Below are 19,092 nucleotides of genomic sequence, written 5' to 3' on the forward strand. Positions count from 1 at the left end.
GGCCTCACCAAGGTTGTCCTCCCAGGGCACTGTGAGCTCTACGATGTAGACTCTTCGAACTGAAGGGGACCACAGCACAAGGTCTGGCCTGAGGTTGGTCATGGCAATCTCCGCTGGGAAGCATAGCCTCTGCTCCAGGTCTACCAGGAGTCTCCAGTCTCGTGCTGCTGCCAGTTGTCCGGGCTCTGTTTTTGGTGGGCGGATCCTTGGTTGCTTCTCCCCTTCACGGACAAATTGCCCAGTAGGTGGAGGATGGGAGGAAAGTGGAGGCAGGGAATTGACGAACATTCGTCTACTCTCCAGGGAAGCTGCCAGGCACCTCAGAACCTGATTGTGCCGCCAGGTGTAACGACCCTGTGCAAGGCTTGTTTTGCAGCCGACCATGATGTGCTTCAGGTTTGCAGGAGATGAACAGAGGTGGCAGGTAGGATCCTCTCCGTACCACTGGCTGAGGTTTGCTGGTGATGGTAGGACGTCGTACGTGGCTCGAAGGAGGAAGCTGGTTCGGGAAGCTTCCATGTCCCATATCTCCTTCCAAGAGAGTTTTCGCTTCTCAACATCTTCCCAACACATCCAACGTCCTTGCTTTCCCTGTGAGATGGCCCTCGCGCACCTTGCAGCCTGCTCTTCTCTGCGGATCTCCTCGACCACAAGCCCCCGTCGCTGTAATGGCGATGCCTTGCACCAGGCAGGTTTGCTCTCCCCGAGACCAAGGCCTCCTCTTCCCCTTTGCACATGGCCAACAATGTCTCTGTGTTTAAGGGACGATTTGGCCTGGTGTGTTGCTGCTGCTGGAGTCCACTTCCTCCCAGTTGCAAGGGTGGGAGCGTTTCCGGCTATGCAGGGGTCTCGGGACTCAGTCAGCATCATCTCCAGCCTGACTTTGCTGCTCTTGTACTCCTCTGTGAGACTGGACAGCGGTAGCTCCAAGATCCCTTTCCCATAGAGTGCTATGTTGGTAATGCACTTGGGAAGACCTAGCCATTTCCTGGCAAAGGAGCTGACCAACCTCTCGAGCTTGTCAACCTTTGACATCGGCACCTCATAGATGGTCAGAGGCCACATCAGCCGAGGTATGAGACCAAATTGAAGGCACCAAAGTTTCAGCCTGCCAGGGAGCATTGTCTTATCGATGTTCTGAAGACCGCTGGAGGCATCCTGTCTGAGTTGTTCCACCTGGCCCGTGTCCTTGAGGTTTGCATCGTACCAACGCCCGAGGCTCTTGATTGGCTTTTCTACCACAGTTGGTATGGGCTCCTCACCGATGTAGAAGCGTTGTTCCGCAACCTTCCCCTTCACAATCGACAGGCTCCTGGACTTGCTCGGCTTAAACTTCATCCGGGCCCACTCGATGTTATCTTCCAGCTTCCTGAGCAGTCGTCTTGTGCATGGGATGGTTGAAGTGAGGGTGGTCATATCATCCATGTATGCTCTAATGGGAGGTAGTCGAAGGCCTGGTTTTAGCTGCTCTCCTCCCACCACCCACCGAGATGCACGGATGATGACCTCCATGGTCATGGTGAAGGCTAGCGGGGAGATGGTGCATCCTGCCATGATGCCCACCTCCAGTTGTTGCCAAGCTGTGGTGTACTCCGCTGTTGACAGGCATATCTGCACATCTGCGAAGTAGGCTCTGACGAGAGCAGTGATAGCATTGGGAACGTTGAAGTAGCTGAATGCAGTCCATAAGGCATTGTGTGGGACTGAGCCAAAAGCATTGGCCAGGTCCAGGAAAACGACATGGAGGTCTCTCCCCTCCCTCTTTGCGGCCTGGACTTGGTGCCATATCATGCTCAGGTGCTCCACGCAACCAGGAAAACCTGGCATCCCTGCTTTCTGCACTGACGTGTCAATATAGTGGTTCGTTTCCAGGTAGGTGGTCAACCTGCGAGCCACTATACTGAAGAAGATTTTACCCTCTACGTTCAGGAGACTGATTTGGCGAAACTGGCTGATATCAGTAGAGTCTTTTTCCTTTGGGATCAAGATGCTCCCTGCCCTCCGCCATGCTGTTGGTATTGTTTGCTTCAGCCATATCACCCTCATGAGTCGCCAAAGGAAACGCAGGACGTCCGGAGCATACTTATACAGCTTGTAGGGCACTCCGTTTAGACCAGGGGAGGAGGATGCTCTTGCTCGACGTACAACTCTTTGGACCTCACTCCACTTGGGAGGGCTGACGTCTAGCTGATGTTTTGGAGGAGGTAAAGGTGGCATGTCGTGTGGAAGCGTCACCTGTTCATGTCGGCGGCAGTCCGAGTATGTTTGTGACAGATGGGCTTCGAGGTCTTCCTTTGCTGCCTGGAGATTTCCACTTTTCTCTTGCGCGAACAGCCCCTTCACAAACTTGAAAGGGTCTTTGAAGAACTTTGTTCTTGCCCATTCCTTCTTTCTGCGCCTCTTTCTCAGGTTTTCCGCTCTCCTCAGTGCAGACAGTCGGTTCTTTATTTCTGCCTGCAGCACATTTATGCCCTCCTTCTCCTCTTCCGTGGCTTTCCTCCACTGTTTCTTCAGCTGCCTTCTTTCCTTGACCAGTCGCGTTATTTCCTGCTGCCTCCTTGACTGCGTGGGGATGGATGGTATGCTCCTCTTTTTCTCCAAAACACCGAAGCGCTCTGCTCCGTAGCTGTAGATGAGCTCCCCCAGCCTCTCCAATTTCTTTGTTGCATCTCCACGGAGCTGCTCCACCTGCAGGATGATGTCTGTGTTGACTGTTTCCCACACATTTTTCTCACAGGATTTCGGCCAGTTGATGGGTGGCTTACGCTCCTGGGTCTTGGTCTCTCTTGCGTGATGCTGTGGATTAGGCTCATGGTACTCTGCTGTGCTTGATTCCTCCTCCTCTAGGACTGGGGGGTCGATGTTCTGCGGACTGTGGTTTTCGTCCTGCCGCTGAACTTCGCTCGACTGACTCGACTTGCTTCTTAGGAAGTAGTGGTCGATGCGGGATCCCTGTTCCACTTCCTTCAAGCACCTTTTCTTGCCTTGATGTATCTTCAGGCCTGCAGCAGATGTAACCTTTGCCCATCCACACACGCACCTCTGGAGCGATTTTCCTGGAGCCGGTGTTATATTCTCAGGTAAAGTACTCGTTGTCAAATTCGTTCCGGGGTCTGTTGCCGTGTTGTCTGCCATTGAATCATCTTCCGCCCCCGCTCTCGCTGATTCTAGGGGTATTTTCTTCTTTTGACTTTTCGTAGCCATGGTTGGGTGGGATACGTGCACGACAGTGCCGCAGCCCTCCCACCACAGGGAGCTAGCCTGTGGCGGGCCCGGTGGGGTCTTTCCCTCCTGTCCGCTGTCTTTCCAGGCTGTCACAAGGTCTTCCCCTAGTTGCCAACTGACCTTTCTCAGTAGTCACTGGTTAAACCAGAGTCTCAGTTTTAAAAAACACAGGACGTGATGTTATTTTCCTTAAGTGCCTTGGGCTCTGCATGGCAGGGACGTCCTCCTCCCTGAGCCAGGCTTGTGCCTGACCGCATACCTGGGACTAGGTGTTACAGTCCTTGTTTACCTTAAAAAGGTGGGTGGGGATGATAGTCATCACAGGGTGGGTAGGAGGGGGTAAGGGTGTCATTGGGGTCGTCAGGTGGGCACCCCCCCTCATCTATGGTGTTTCGTTGATGGGCCCACGACACCTGAGGGGGGTTCAACAGCAACACCTGGCGTCCCAGGTGTGCCCCCCTCTACCATACCCCCTTCTAGACTGCACACTCCTTGTGTCATCTCATCTTGGAGCCCAGGTGTTGTCTCTCCTTCTTATCCAGAGCCACTGACTTGCTTTTTCAGCAGGCAAAATGCCAAGACACTTCACTTGAAGTAATGAGTAAAAGGACAAATGATTTCCTTTTAAATCAACGTTAGCAAAAGATTAACTTACAGCTAACCGACAACATTCAGTCATTTGCACAGTGTGGAAACTCCTTGTTTATGTCTAGTCCTAATAAAAATATTCCCACCAGACAGACAGATACTGAGAATTGGATTTTCTTATGTGGAAGCTCAGGAAAAAGCCTTAGGTTTACTAAAACTCTTGCAACCATTTTTCTTTGTCTTCATTAGACATTCATGGTTAAATGGCAAAATGATAGACAACAAAACCAATGTGATGGATAACACTATAGGCCAAAGGTTGCACACAATTTGCAGCAATACATCATACAGTCATGGAAGATCATTAAGAAGCAACAACACAGGGACTTAGTGTTCTGTTACCACCCTGAGGTTGAAGCAGATAAGATAGAGAGAGTAAGAGAGCGAGCGAGCGAGAGCGAGAGCGCATGCGCACCAGAGAGAGAGAGAGAAAGAGAAAGTGAGACAGACAGACAAACAGACAGAAGCCCTGCCGTGGCCGAACGGTAGGACACTGGGTTACTACGCCAGCGACTCGAGTTTGATTAAGGCTCGGGTCAAACCTTCCCCGCCTCCCTCTCCCCGCTCCTTTCCTGTCCCTCTCTAACTATCCAGTCACACATAACAAAGCCATAAAAAGCCTGGGAAATATCTTTACACACACACAGACACACAGACACACAGACACAGACACAGACACAGACACAGACACAGACACAGACACAGACACAGACACAGACACAGACACACACACACACACACACACACACACACACACACACACACACACACACACACACGGCCAGTTTTCCATGCGCTGGTTTAGTCTGATTACCAAGTCTGGCTGCTTCCCTTTCCGAAGGGAGAGGTCTGGCTGCTTCCCTTCCAAAGGGAGAGGTCCACACCATACTAGCTCTGGTACTATCCCTGGTGGGGCCCCTTCTGTTCGCAATGTAAAACAACTCCCTGCCATGGGTTCTGCCATCACTGCTATGTACTGCTGTACACGGCCTGCTTTATGATCATTTGGCCATGTCTTCATACACCTTACCAGGATCCATGTTCATCTTTGAATACTATTTCTGTCTTATTAAGGGTGGTTTATGCCTCGAGACCAGCGTCTCTGCGTCGTGATGCAGTGAGCCGCGCAGTTAACGGAGTGAATCCCCCCCCCCGCCACCCCCATCACGCAGGTACTCTGGGGCACCTCCCCAAAATTGTGTCTCGACGCAGGGAGTGATGCAGACAGCGACGGAGTGAAGGGCGGGAAGGAGAGAAAATAGGTCTCTGATTGGTCCTCTCGACCAGCCTGCTCTGTCCTCGACTCGAGAACAAGCTACTTCCTTGCTCTAACCTTCATCGGTCTACGGACTGTGAGCTCTTGATTAAATAAGTCGCCCGTGCTTTGTCGTTTCATTTATTTAAAGACAACACGTGCGCTTGCAAGTTACAACGCTGAAGTTATTTGGACAGTTGAACAGTGTGTCTGAGGTCGAGGAAACATTCCGCTTCGTGCGACCTATCCTTGACAAATGAGCCACTTCTTTGTTCCAAACTACCGCGGTGGCTGCCAGTGCGATCAAAAATGCATGTGACATAAAGATATAATGTTTCATTTTCATTGTCTTTGAGTCTGTGAAGCTAAAAAAAACAACCAACACGTCTAGGTTACTCTTAGTTTGAGCGTGGAATGACATCGCGCAGACCGTGCTTCAAAACGGCATAAATCAAAATTAACTGCATCATGGCTGCAACAAGCTCACTCCGTGGCACTGCCAGGAAGTATAACCCGCTCTTTACTCTAACTTCTACATCATAATACTAGATCATAGATGTATCCGTCAACACTCATTTCTGGTCATGTTAATCTTGTCTACCTCAAGAGTATGATTTTGCACATTTGAAAAAAGAAAGTATGAAAGCCCACCTGGGAAACTCAAACTCCCATTGTCATTGTGACACAGCACTCCACAGCATACAAGTGTCTCCACAGCACACAGCACTCCACTGCACACAACGAAATTGCTTTTTATGCCTCACCCGTGCAAGGGGGCAGTGTGGCGGGATGGTACCATGCTCAGGGTACCTCAGTCATGGAGGAGGATGGGGGAGAGCACTGGTTAATTACTTCCCCCACCAACCTGGTGGGTCCGGAGTCGAACGGCAACCTTTGGGCTACAAACCGCTTACCCATGACTGCCATTTGTCTACCCCAACTCACAGAATATATGTTTTTGCACAATTGTCTTTTTATTTTTTCTGTCGTCTTTATTTTTTGCCTCCCAGTCCACCTGTGTTACATGTGTCTTGAAATATCCATGAGGGCATTATGTGTATTTATGTAAGCTACTTGTCACCTTCATTTCCCCCTGGGGTTCAATAAAGTTACTCTACTCTACGCTGATGACACCCAGATGAACCTGTCGTTCCAGCTAGATGACTCCACGGTTTCTGCACGCATCTCAGCCTGCTTCACCGACCTGTCAACATGGTCCCGGTCCTACCTATATGTGCTGTTAAACAAACTGAAAATCAGACTCTACCTGATTCCACACACATCACAACTCCTGCTTCAGGCTATGGGCATGTCTTGCCCGGCAGCTCAACCTGCTTGTGCAATAAAACCACTGCAGATGGTCCACTCAACCCAAAAGTACCCATGTCACTCCTCTATTTATTGAGTTGCACTAGTTACCGGTGGCTGCCCGGATCAAGCACAAGGAGCAGTCATGGGTAAGCGGTTAGGGAGTCAGACTTGTAGCCCAAAGGCTGCCGTTCGACTCCGGACCTGCCAGGTTGGTGGGGGGAGTAACTAACCAGTGCTCTCCCCCATCCTCCTCCATGACTGAGGTACCCTGAGCATGGTACCGTCACGCTGCACTGCTGCCTTGGGGCGCCATTGGGGGCTGCCCCCTTGCACAGGTGAGGCATAGGTGCAATTTCCTTGTGTGCAGTGAACACTTGTGTGCTGAGGAGTGCTATGTCACAATGACAATGGGAGTTGGAGTTTCCCAGTTGGGCTTTCGGCTTTCAGACAATATGTAATTGCCTAGAAGTGTTCTAGATCGCTATACATGGGTTTCTTGTTTGTAAACAATCCCCGTCTGCGGACTATAAATATCATCATCATTATTATTTGTAATATTAATAACAATGATAATGATAGTAATAATAATAATAATAATAATAATAATCATAATAATAATAAATAATAATATAAATCAATAAATACATAACTACTGTACAGCACAAATTATACAAACATGCATTTCGATGTCTTAAACAGTTTGATAAAAAAAGACATGAGTGGGAAAGTTTTAAGGTATGCCAGGTAACTAGGACTGCTTAGTTGTGGAAGAAAAGGTGCTTATATAACACAGAAGAAGCCAAAGTGTGTGTGTGCGCCTGTGTGTGTGCGTGTGTGTCAGAGAGAGAGAGAGAGAGAGAGAGAGAGAGAGAGAGAGAGAGAGAGAGAGAGAGAGAGAGAGAGAGAGAGAGAGAGAGGAAGTGAGATCTGCCTTGGGCTGAATGTATGCAAGAGTGAGCTATATATGGTTAATATATGAGGAATGGTGTGTGTAATGTCTTGTGTGTAATGTCCTCTGTATTTATGTATACTACTTGACACCTTAATTTCCCTTTGGAATTAAAAAATGATACTCTACTCTACTCTACTCTACTCCTTGGCCGCTCCGCTTAACGTGTGCAAATATTTACTTTTTTATTTCGCAATTATGTCTTATTTTTTTCAAATCAGTAATGCTGTATATACTTATGACAGTAGCACTCTACGGGATATCGGATATCATTATATTCATTCATTTCAAAGAGTTTTAACACCCGAACCTTCCTGGCCTACGGAGATACTTCGCAGCGCACCAGGTTTCCATGGAGATGAGGACGCACCTCCGACGCGCAAAAGGAGGAAACGCAGGAAAAGAGGCAAAAAGGCTGGCGCACGGAGAAGACTGAGAGGCAGGGCACACAGGCCTCCTCTGCCCAGCATCCTTTTCGCAAATGTTCAATCTCTCGAAAATAAGATGGACGAGCTCAGAGCGAGGATACGCTTCCAGAGAGACGTGCGCGACTGCAACATCCTATGCTTCACAGAAACTTGGCTCACCCCCGTCGTTCCGGACTGCTCCATCACTCCAGCAGATTTTTTCTCTGTCTTGCGGTCTGACAGAACAGAGGACTCTGGCAAATCTAAAGGAGGAGGCGTCTGCATCATGACCAACAACAAGTGGTGTGACCCTAGAAATGTTACCATTCTGTCCCATGGCTGCTCGCCGCAACTGGAACACCTCACAGTAAAGTGCCGACCATTCTACCTGCCCCGTGAGTTTCCAGTTATCATCTTTACATCAGTATACATCCCTCCACATGCCAACCCAGACAGCGCAGTGCTTGAGCTCCAGGACGTCTTAAATAGAAAACAACAACAATACCCTGAGGCTGCCCAGATTATAGCCGGAGACTTTAACAGGGCAAAAATTAAACCGCGTAATGCCCGAGTTTTCCCAGCATGTAAACTTCCCTACCCGCGGCAACAGTACGCTTGATCACTGTTACACCCAGTTCAAGGACAGTTACAAAGCAACACCACTACCAGCCTTTGGGAAGTCCGACCATGCTGCTGTGTTTCTCGTCCCTAAATACCTTCAGAGGAATAAAAGAGACCCCCCAGTGACACGCGAGGGTAAAACGCTGGTCAGACCATTCTGTGGCCACGTTGCAGGACGCACTTAGCGACGCCGACTGGGAGATGTTTCGCTCGTCAACGGACAACATCATACGATTCACTGAAGTTGTGATCAGCTACATCAACCTACTGACGGACAACATCATTCCGACGGTGACAATTAAGGTCTTCCCAAACCCAAAAACCATGGGTGGATCGTGAAGTGCGTAACGCGTTGTCATTGCGCACACATGCCTTCAATGAAGGGGGACGCCTCAGGGGACATGACGAGCTACAAAACCGCCGCATACAATCTTAGGAAAACCATCAGAGTGCAAAAGACGCTACAGGGACAAACTGGAATCCGACTTCAACGAAGGAGACCCAGCTCGTGTGTGGAGTGGCCTGAGAAATATCACAGGGTTTTCAAGCAAGCCCCCCTCCAATACCAGCGTGAGTGACAATCTCGCAGATGAGCTAAACGCCTTCTATGCGCGTTTTGACACCCAAGACTCTATACCATCACAAACAGACTCATTTGAAGGTAATACTTTATTTGTGTCTGAAGATGTCATAAACGTTTTTAAAAGAGCTAAATGCAGGAAAGCTGCAGGACCTGATGGCATATCTAGCAGACTTTAAAAATCTTGTGCCTATCAGTTAGGCCCTGTGTTTACACAAATATTCAATGCCTCTTTAGCCACAGGAGTAGTTCCATCTTGCTTTAAGCAATCCATAATTGTGCCAGTTCCAAAAGGCAAAAGTCCAACATGCCTCAATGACTACCGTCCAGTGGCTCTGACATCAATGGTGATGGAAGTGTTTTGAGGAGCTAGTGAAGTCCTTCATATGTACCTCCCTGCCTAGCTCATTTGATCCTCTCCAGTTTGCCTATAGAGAGAACAGGTCAAGGGACGATGCCATCTCAAATTTGTTGCATACCACACTATCACATCTAGACAGAGGAAAGGGTAATTATGTGAGAATGCTGTTCATTGATTATAGTTCAGCATTCAACACCATAATTCCCCTCACTCTTGTCAGGAAGATGAAGTCACTGGGGCTAGACTTACCTCTATGCAACTGGGTGTTAAAACTTTCTCACAAGCCCGCACGCAGGTTGTTAGAGTGGGTGGCACAACATCTAAAACCCCTCACCATCAGCACTGGATCACCTCAAGGTTGTGTGTTAAGCTCCCTACTCTACAACATTTACACCCATGACTGCAGAGCCAGCAGCAGTCAGAATTCCATCATCAAGTTTGCTGATGACACTGAAGTGGTGGGACTGATCAAAAATTACGATGAACAGGCATATATAAATGAAGTTTCTAACATCTCACAATGGTGCCAGCACAACAACCTGGCACTAAACGTAAGCAAGACTAAGGAAATGGTGGTGGACTTTCGGAAAAAGAAGGGGAACTACACTCCACTTTCCATCTGCAAACAACCATTTGAGAGGGTAGAGTGCTTTAAATACCTTGGTGTTCACATCACAAATGACTTAACATGGACAAACAACACACACAACATCATTAAGAAATCCAGGCAGAGACTGTACTTTCTGCGCCTATTGAAAAAGTTCAAAGTTTCCACACCCATCCTAAAAGCCTTCTACTCCTCAGCAGTGGAGATCAACTTAACAGGGTCCATCATCACCTGGTACGGAAACGCCACAGTGCGTGAACAGAAAGAACTTCAAAGGATAGTGCGCTCTGCTGAGCGCTGTATTCGTCAACCTCTCCCTACCGTGAAAGACTTATACACAAAGAGAGTGCTATCTAGGGCCCGTAACATTCTCAAAGACCAGTCACACCCAGGATATGGACTATTTAAAAAACTGAGATCTGGAAGGCGACTGTGCTGTCACAGAGCTAGAACTGAGAGACTGAGAAAGAGCTTTTTTCCTCATGCCATTTGCTTACTGAATTCCTCCTAATTACTTTGATTGAACACACACACACACACACACACACACACACACACACACACACACACACACCTTTTTACTTTTTATTTTTATTTCTATTTTATTTCTTCTTCACCCTTCTTCTGCACACTTGTTTTGCAACGGCCACGCATTTCATTACAAGTGACACTAAAGTGTCTCTATGTACATGACAAATAAATATCCTTGTATCCTTGTATCCTTGTATCTTGTACTCTGGTGCTGCCACCTAGATGTCAGGACGGTGACCCAGCGTTAACAACCTGAGGGTAGAGAAGTAGTGCAGGAGAGAACCACCCTTTCATAATGACTACTTCAAATTTGATGGTGGTGGAAAGTGAAAAAGGTAACAATATTGAATGAGAGGCATACAATATTGAATGAGAGGCATACATTCTGGAAATAAAGTACTAAAAATATTGCATACTTCACCTTTTAGTTAACCTTGAGGTAATGGTAAAAAAGATAGAAGAGCTTACTTTTGTAACCTAAATGATGCATGTGGGCTACAAATACAGGGGTTGGACAAAATAATGGAAACACCTGTCATTTTACAGTGGGAAGCTACCTCTTGCGTCCACAGTTAATCCTGCTGGATGTGGTTCATCCTTCTTGGTGGTATGCAGATATTACCTTGGATACTGTGGCTCTTGATACATAACAAAGACTTGCTGTCTAGGTCAAAAGATGCAACAGTTACATGCACACCAAGAATTTCTCCTTTTTGAACTCTGATATGTCACCCTTAACGTTGTGTGCTTTGCAAAATTTTGAGCAAAACTATGCTCTTACCCTGCTAATTAAATCTTCACACTTCACCTTACTGGTGTAATGTGCAATTAATGAAGATTGGCTAACAGGCTTGTCCACTTGAGCCATGAAACTTCCCACTCTAAAATGACAGGTGTTTCCATGATTTTGTCTAACCCCTGTACGTTTACCCCTTTCTTTTGGTCGACTTAGCCATGCTCTTGGCATATCCCCCAGCCAGTGTCTTGGGAAGAGGTGAAATGGGACTCTGTCTGTACAAAACAAGACCTTCCCTTTCCTCAGGGAGCAGAGCAAGCAGGGCAGCTGTCAGGACTCAGGACGTGTGTGTGGGGTGTTTTTGTTCAGTATGTCAGAATTCGATAAGGCAAAAAATAATACTGGTGTTTTAAGACAGAGGGAGATTAAGAGAGAGATGACGCAAGGCAGCGAGGAAAGAGAGACGGCAGCTGACGTCAGTGGGGGTGTTGTTGTTCAGTATGTCAGACTTCGATAAGGCAAAAAATAATACTGGTGTTTTAAGACAGAGGGAGATAAAGAGAGAGATGACACAAGGCAGCGAGGAAAGAGAGAGACAGAGAGAGAGAGACAGAGAGAGAGACAGAGACAGACACATGATAGATGGTGGAAAGCAAGAAAAAGAGAAAGAGTGAGGAAAAGTGGGAGGAAGAGTGAGAGGCCGCGAAGTCCAATGAGAAAGCACACAAATAAGCACCTAGGGATGGATGGGATAGAAAGGGAGAGGGGGAGAGAGAGAGAGAGCGACTGAGAGAGAGAGAGAGAGAGAGCGACCGAGCGAGAGAGAGCGACCGAGCGAGAGAAATACACTATAGGGAAATACACTATAGGGGGTTGTGTTGTGTTGACTTGTATCACTCACCGGTCTCCTGCGGTCAGTGCCCCGAGTTTCTCCTCCCCAGGGAGGGGTGTCGAGGGGTCGTCCAGGATGCGCTGGATCTGGAACTGGATCTCCCTTGGGGAGAGCAGGCGGCCAGCGCGATACACCCACAGCCTGAAGAAGCGCCCCCTGTTGTACACCGCCACAAACTCACTGTCCTGCCAGTGCTGCAGCACATCTGGAGCAGGGACAAAGGAGGAGAACACGGAGGATAAAGATTTCAAATAAAACATTTGTTTTGTTTTAAGTCATTCTTTTGGTTCATTGTTTGGGTTGGTTCATTTTTCGTGGTTTGTTCTGCCTGTGCTGTAGCATGTACTTAAGGCCAGACACCACCGACATGCATGGACGAGTTAAATTTTTTGTTTAAATTGAAAAGCAAATGCGTAAGTATTTTCATTAATGCACTGCTGTTTTGTGTTTTGCAGATACTAAGATATTGCATAACTGAAGCGGTAAAATAGATTGGGGTTAAATCAAGTACACCCATTGACAACACCTCTGTGCATTCACTTGGCATTAATGTTCTATGAGCACCCTCTAGTGGATAAATAGAAGAGCTACAAAAAGTTTTGGTAACACTATTTTAGTGTTACATCTATTATTTAGCACTAATACATACAATGTTAATGCCTACATAGGCAGATTGTAAGGCATGTACTAAGCAAAAGCTAAGGCCTACTAGGTCGTTACTAATGCTAAATTGGTAATAAATCCCTTATTGTGCATGAACAAGACATTTGCGAAGACATGCCATACAAATATTTAATTTTGCTAAGTACATGTCTTACAAGTTATTTATACAGGCACATTGTATGTATTAGTGCTAATAGATGTAAATAAAGTGTTATCAAAGTGTTGGATCCACTATTGTACATTTCAACATAAAAAACTAGAGAATTTTATGTACAGGTGATATTGGAATTACCTCCCTGTGTCACAAAGCGTCAGAAAATGTGTATGAATCTAGCCTAGAAATCTAGACGCCCCTAGAGGCCGCAAATTAGCTCGCTAGGCTAGTATGAATCAGTAATTTGGGCACCTATGAGCACAACAGGCCCCAATAAGGGTATTTTCATACACTAAAGTCCCCTTTCAGTGAACCAAGCTCAGTCCTCTTTCATGGCGCATTCAGGCCGACAGACAACCATGCCGGTGCCCGTTCCCCCACCTAATCTGGAAGGGGACGGCATGTTCATGCCACAAGTCTGAGCGTGCAGGAACCGCAAAGTCGGATCGCAAATTGGACAAAACTTTTTTTTTGGCTCTGTGAATCGTGACGACAATGTGGATGTCAGCCGGTTCATCCGGGTAAATCACAGTCATGTGCAGTAAAGTTCAGAGCCTGGTATGAATACAGGTGGTTTGCAGGTAAGCACTTTAGTGCCAAACGTAACTAGTGCTGGCACCAACACCGGCACCGTTCTGCTCGGCCTGAAAACAGTATAAGCAGACCAAGAAGTGAACCAACATCAAAAGGACTCAGTTCTGTTTTTGTGCATATTTTGAGGCCATGTCAATAAAGGTCTCTCTCAGTCAGTACGATTGGAACCGTTCACATCAGGAAAAATAAAATCAGGAAATTTGGCAATTTGTGGGATCAAATAAAAGTGAAGAAAAAAATCTTTATGGACAGGTTAGAGTTTGTTTTGGTCTGGGCATAGTTAAGCAATAATCATTCTTAGGAATACATGAGTAACCCACAAGGATAGGAATGCAAGATTGTATGTGTGTGTGTGTGTGTGTGTGTGTGTGTGTGTGTGTGTGAGTGTGAGTGTGAGTGTGAGTGTGTGTGTGTGTGTGTGTGTGTGTGTGTGTGTGTGTGTGTGTGTGTGTGTGTGTGTGTGTGTGTGTGTGTGTGTGTGTGTGTGTGTGTGTGTGTGTGTGTGTGTGTGTGTGTGAGTGTGTGTGTCTGTCTGTGTGAGTCACCTGTCTCCTCTCCTGGAACCCGTGTGGTGTTAAACATTCGCTCACATTGAGCTGCACAGAGAGGAATGACTGTGCCAGGGACTCGACTCTGTGACCAGGAGCAAAGAAAGACATAAGATAAACCTAAAAAAAATCTTCATGTCTACTGAAGCTTTAGGCAAGTTGTACAGTTTTTCTTCATTGTTTCCGCATAATTTCTGAAATCATGTCTCGCATTCTCAAAACTCCACACAGATCCAAAAATTCACACACATGATTCAAGTATTTTGAATGACATTGTGTTCCATGAGAAAACCAGTGCTTTTCTTCATGAACATTTGAAAAATCCAGAGAATTGAGTGTAGTGTTTTGGAACTGAAAACGTGTAAGTTAGTTAGAAACTCTATTGTCCCCAATGGGGAAATTTTAAGTGTACTGAAAGTGTAAATTGTGCTTGTAGTTCAGTGGCATAGGTTGTTGGATTTGGCTAATGGGGGAGATGTTTGCAGAATTGTGCGTCATGTACCAGAATTTGCACGTAAACAATCGAGAAATCTTCAATCAAAAGGGTTCTGGACCAGCAGTTTAGATGTCTAGGTTGTATTTCTGCTTCATCACCATCTCCCTACCCCTTGCCGTTGTGAGGCATAAATGCAATTTCGTTTAGTGCAGTGTTCACTTGTGTGCTGTGGAATGCTGAGTCACAATGACAAGGGGAGTTGGAGTTTCCCAATGGGCTTTCACTCACTACTAAACCAATAATTCCAGTCAATCTCCATGCCTACCTTGAGAAGACATATGCTCACACCTGATCTACAGTAAGTGGCCTACATTTCAGACCACAGGAACAGGTGACAGGTGTGGACACCTTGGGCCTATACTACAAAGCTGGTTCAGGATAAGTTACGGTTAAGTTAAGAGGTAAATCATCTAATGCAAGAGCTTTTCTTAAGAAAATGAGGACTACAGGCTCTTCTATTAGATGATTTACCTCTTAACTTAACCTTAACTTATCCTGAACCAGCTTTGTAGTATAGGCCCCATGTGGACAGCAAGTATTGGGACACTGGGCTCAGGGCTGGTTTGCCCTGAAGAGCTTTCATGACGCGCCATTATAGGTCCATTAGTGAGGCTAAAAGCACTATTGTGAAGCAGCGGCATCAGTTAAGGCCGCCGTCAGCCTAATGCGGTCATTCCAACAAGCCTGCGTCTTTTGTGTTATGACAAGAGTGCAGGTTTGTTGGGTGCGCTATAATACCATGGTTCATCCATTTTGTAGATTGTCTCGTGAGAATGAGAGAATTTGAGATTTGGGTAGAACTTTATCAAGAAGAGTTTTAAGCGTTTAAAAACAACGATATTGGATGACAAGTTCTGATTCTTTGCTATAGTGAAATGATATTCAATGAATGACCCTTTCTTTGACATTTCATACCTCAAAATAAATCAGTTTGCAGTCTATTGCCTACTGGCAATGGGCTATGGTTTGGAAACTATGTTTTTTTTTACTCCAAACCTGACCCAATGTATTTTTACAGAGCGCCAATTACACTGGCTGCTTTGCACTGGGTTGGAATGGACCCTTAAAGGACTACTACGTAGTTTTCATCTTCAGTTTGTCAGTAAACCTACAAGTTATTTATCACAGAAAACTACAGAGACCACCCACTCTTGCAAAATTTTACTTAGGTAGGGAGGCACAAATGTAGTGCAAAGTTCGGCTTATTGAAAAAACATGTGAATCCTTTGTCTGCTTGGACCATATTTTGGGCTTCCACATTTGGAGGCACAGTGTAGGGGAGGACTCCTCATCTGTGCCAGCATGACTGTGCAGCTCCACACACACACATAAGCCAAGGTCCAAAACAGAGACACGCTTGGGTGCTTCTGCCTGGAAAAGTACGAGACTGGCTTGCACCAATCCCTGACGTCAGCCAGCAAGCCAGGCAGACATATTTGGGATGAATCATAATATTGGGGGTTTTGAGCCAAGCCTTTCCATGAACAAACATCACTGTCTGACATCACAAATTCAGGGAGTATTAAGGGAATCCCTGCTCAGACAAGCCACAAAATGTTTGGGAAACTTTTTCACAGTCATACATAGGCCTAAAAGGAGGGTCTCAGTTCATTATATCTTGGGAAGTAGGGGACTATTATAGGAAATAATACAGGGCGTCCAAAAACAAAAAAGGTATACAGTACACACTTAAAATCTATTTAAAAGTAGGCATTTATGAACAGTATGGCATTTTCAAAGTTTTATAGAATTTTACAGGCATCACTTTTATTCTTTGTCACGATTTTTCTCAAATTGATGATTTAAGTATGTGCTTTAACACCTGAAACAGTCACTGAAAGCGAATGCTCAAAAATTGACAACTGTGCACGATTTGCGTTGCCAGCAGTGACGGGACCAGAATAGATATCTGAGAGCAGGCAGTGACAGAACAATAAAATGATGCCTTCTATTACCTTTAGAAAATCACATTAAGTTTAATAATATAATAATGATAATAATAATGATGTGCCTACAGCACTGAGTGTGACATACAAACACTATTTAACTCTATTCTATTGTACAATATAATATAATATAATATAATATAATATAATATAAGTAGTAATTCTAATGTCCCCTCACAGGTTTGAGCTCCTCCCGGTTGACCTTGCGTCTGTAGAGCAGGAGGGCGGTGATGGTGTTTCCGGCACGTGCCGCCTGGTGCGGAGTAGGGGTCACATACAGGAAGTCCTGCGGCACACAACAGCAGACACACACACACAAAGAGAGAGAGAGAGAGAGAGAGAGAGAGAGAGAGAGAGAGAGAGAGAGAGAGAGAGAGAGAGAGAGAGAGAGAGAGAGAGAGAGAGAGTGAGAGAGTGAGAGTGAGAGTGAGAGTGAGAGTGAGAGTGAGAGAGAGAGAGAGAGAGAGAGAGAGAGAGACACACACCCCAATCGAAAAGTCGTCAAACAAGTTCCTTGCATAAATACTGAGTGATGACAAGTCAAGGACAGCAGGTGACCCACATTTGGGAGTTAAAGGATTACGAAAAAGTACAAATTCTCAAATGTCATAATACCATAAAACATTCTAGTACATTTATGAGTAATTAAATCTAAACAATAATAAATCATTTTAAAACTGCAGTCAAAATTGGACATGGGACATCTGTAATGATACACTACACTACACCATCAAACAAAGCCTCATTGATTCCTCTGGCCACGCGTGCCATATCGAGAAAAAGTCAACAAAGACCAGCACATATTATAAAGACTGTGAACAGAGACGCTAGATGAAGATGGGCAACAAAACACAAGCCCACAGCCCCCGGAAGCAAGTCAATGTGCATTATCCCCCTAGATCGCATTATCCAATCAATTTGATACACTGCCTAGGAATACTGATGACTCGGATCATTACGCGAAAATTGAGCCGGACTGAAATAAATCAACACAGAGTCCACCAATCACGAGGCTTGAAAGGGCGAGAGGACGTGTGTGATTGGTGCGTTTGGGGCAGAGAAGGAGGGCTTGCTGGCACATGCTAAAAATTCTCTGCATTCTGATCCCCTAACCTTGTTTCAGCCTTAATGCAGGAATCTCCCAGCACTGTGCCAAAGACAAGAGTGGAGCTCAAATCCGAATCAAGACGGATAGAGGGACAGAGAGGTGGGAGAGAGAGAGAGAGAGAGAGAGGGAACAGAGAGGGACACAGAGAGAGAGAGAGAGAGAGAGAGAGAGAGAGAGAGAGAGAGAGAGAGAGAGAGAGAGAGAGAGAGAGAGAGAGAGAGAGAGAAGAGAGAAAGAAAGAAAGAAAGAAAGAAAGAAAGAAAGAAAGAAAGAAAGAAAGAAAGAAAGAAAGAAAGAAAGAAAGAGAGAGAGAGAGAGAGAAAGAAAAGACAGACAGGGATAGGTAGAGACTGACAAGCAGACAGACAGACAGACAGAGACAGAGTTAAACGTGATAGAGGTGGATTACAGGGGTTTATGGACAAAAGGTTAAGAAACAATGCTTTCCTCCAGCCGCTGAGAAGGACGTAGTGTGAAGTGTTTACTTTGTAGTTGTGTGGCCCGGGTGAGGCTCTTACCATGCCATAGTAATTGCTGTTGACCATGATGGGGGTCCGCCCTCTTAGGTAAATATACTCCTCCCACCAGTCACTCACCTAGAGAGGGAGGGAGAGACAGAGAGAGAAAGAAAGAGAGAGAGAGCAAGAGAACGCAATTGAATGAATGAGTGAGAGACTTCCAATGCAGAGAAGTAGAGAAGAAGAGAGAACAAGTGGGAGAAAAGACGGTAGAGAAGAGAGGGGGGAGGGGAGAAAGAGGCACCGTGTGTGTGGTATTTGAACGTGTTGCCCAGTTACTTGTCAGCGCTGCAGGCCATGCGTGTTTGAAATACTACGTATGCTGCCAGAGAAAAGTGGAGTGGTGTAGAGTAGTCGTCCCCCTGGCTGCCTTCACATGTGGCTGTGGTTATGGCCGCTACCTCACCCCTGGAACTAAACACCCAGAACTATGCAGTACCACAGAAGACCAAACAAAGCACACATCAATTACTCTACATCTATAAATACATATTATGTATATACATATGAAGTATAAAACTATGATGATTGAATATGTATGAAGGCATTCAGACAAGTTGTGTGGCTGTTCTGAAGGCACAAAGAAAGGTAGAGGTTACTGTTTAAGCAGCTCTTTTCCCTCCTGCATGTATACACAGCAACTTTTCCCATGAGTCATCCAGAGTTCACAAAGCATCTGGCTGACTCGACAAAATTACAACTCCAAGGTACAACGAAAAAGGAAGAATCTCTTTCCGCAGGGTACAATCATTTTTGGTCTTAATTTTCTTCAAAAAAAAAAAAAAAATGCATACACACATATAAAAATAATAATCTGGGGAACATTGCATTCCAGATACTTGTGATGTCCTGTGTATCAATTGTTGAGATTTCCACATTCCCTGGTGGACGACTGTTAACTCGGATAACCGGAAATAACAGATATACACTTATGTGGAGTTT

The 19,092-nt window shown here is 45.9% G+C and overlaps 1 protein-coding gene across 1 annotated transcript in view; it reads right to left on the reverse strand.

The window, feature by feature from the left end:
* Positions 1 to 19,092, reverse strand: part of cpt1a2b (carnitine palmitoyltransferase 1A2b) — a 59,087-nt gene that overhangs the window by 27,676 nt on the left and 12,319 nt on the right. Inside the window, exons 7-10 of the mRNA XM_063191013.1 lie at positions 18,151 to 18,228; positions 16,703 to 16,810; positions 14,080 to 14,167; positions 12,133 to 12,328 (exon numbers count right to left, since the gene is read on the reverse strand). Coding sequence (XP_063047083.1) covers positions 12,133 to 12,328; positions 14,080 to 14,167; positions 16,703 to 16,810; positions 18,151 to 18,228 — 470 coding nt within the window. The remainder of the gene's footprint in view (positions 1 to 12,132; positions 12,329 to 14,079; positions 14,168 to 16,702; positions 16,811 to 18,150; positions 18,229 to 19,092) is intronic.

Source organism: Engraulis encrasicolus, chromosome 2 (assembly GCF_034702125.1).
Source record: "Engraulis encrasicolus isolate BLACKSEA-1 chromosome 2, IST_EnEncr_1.0, whole genome shotgun sequence".
In the NCBI taxonomy this organism is placed as follows: domain Eukaryota; kingdom Metazoa; phylum Chordata; class Actinopteri; order Clupeiformes; family Engraulidae; genus Engraulis; species Engraulis encrasicolus.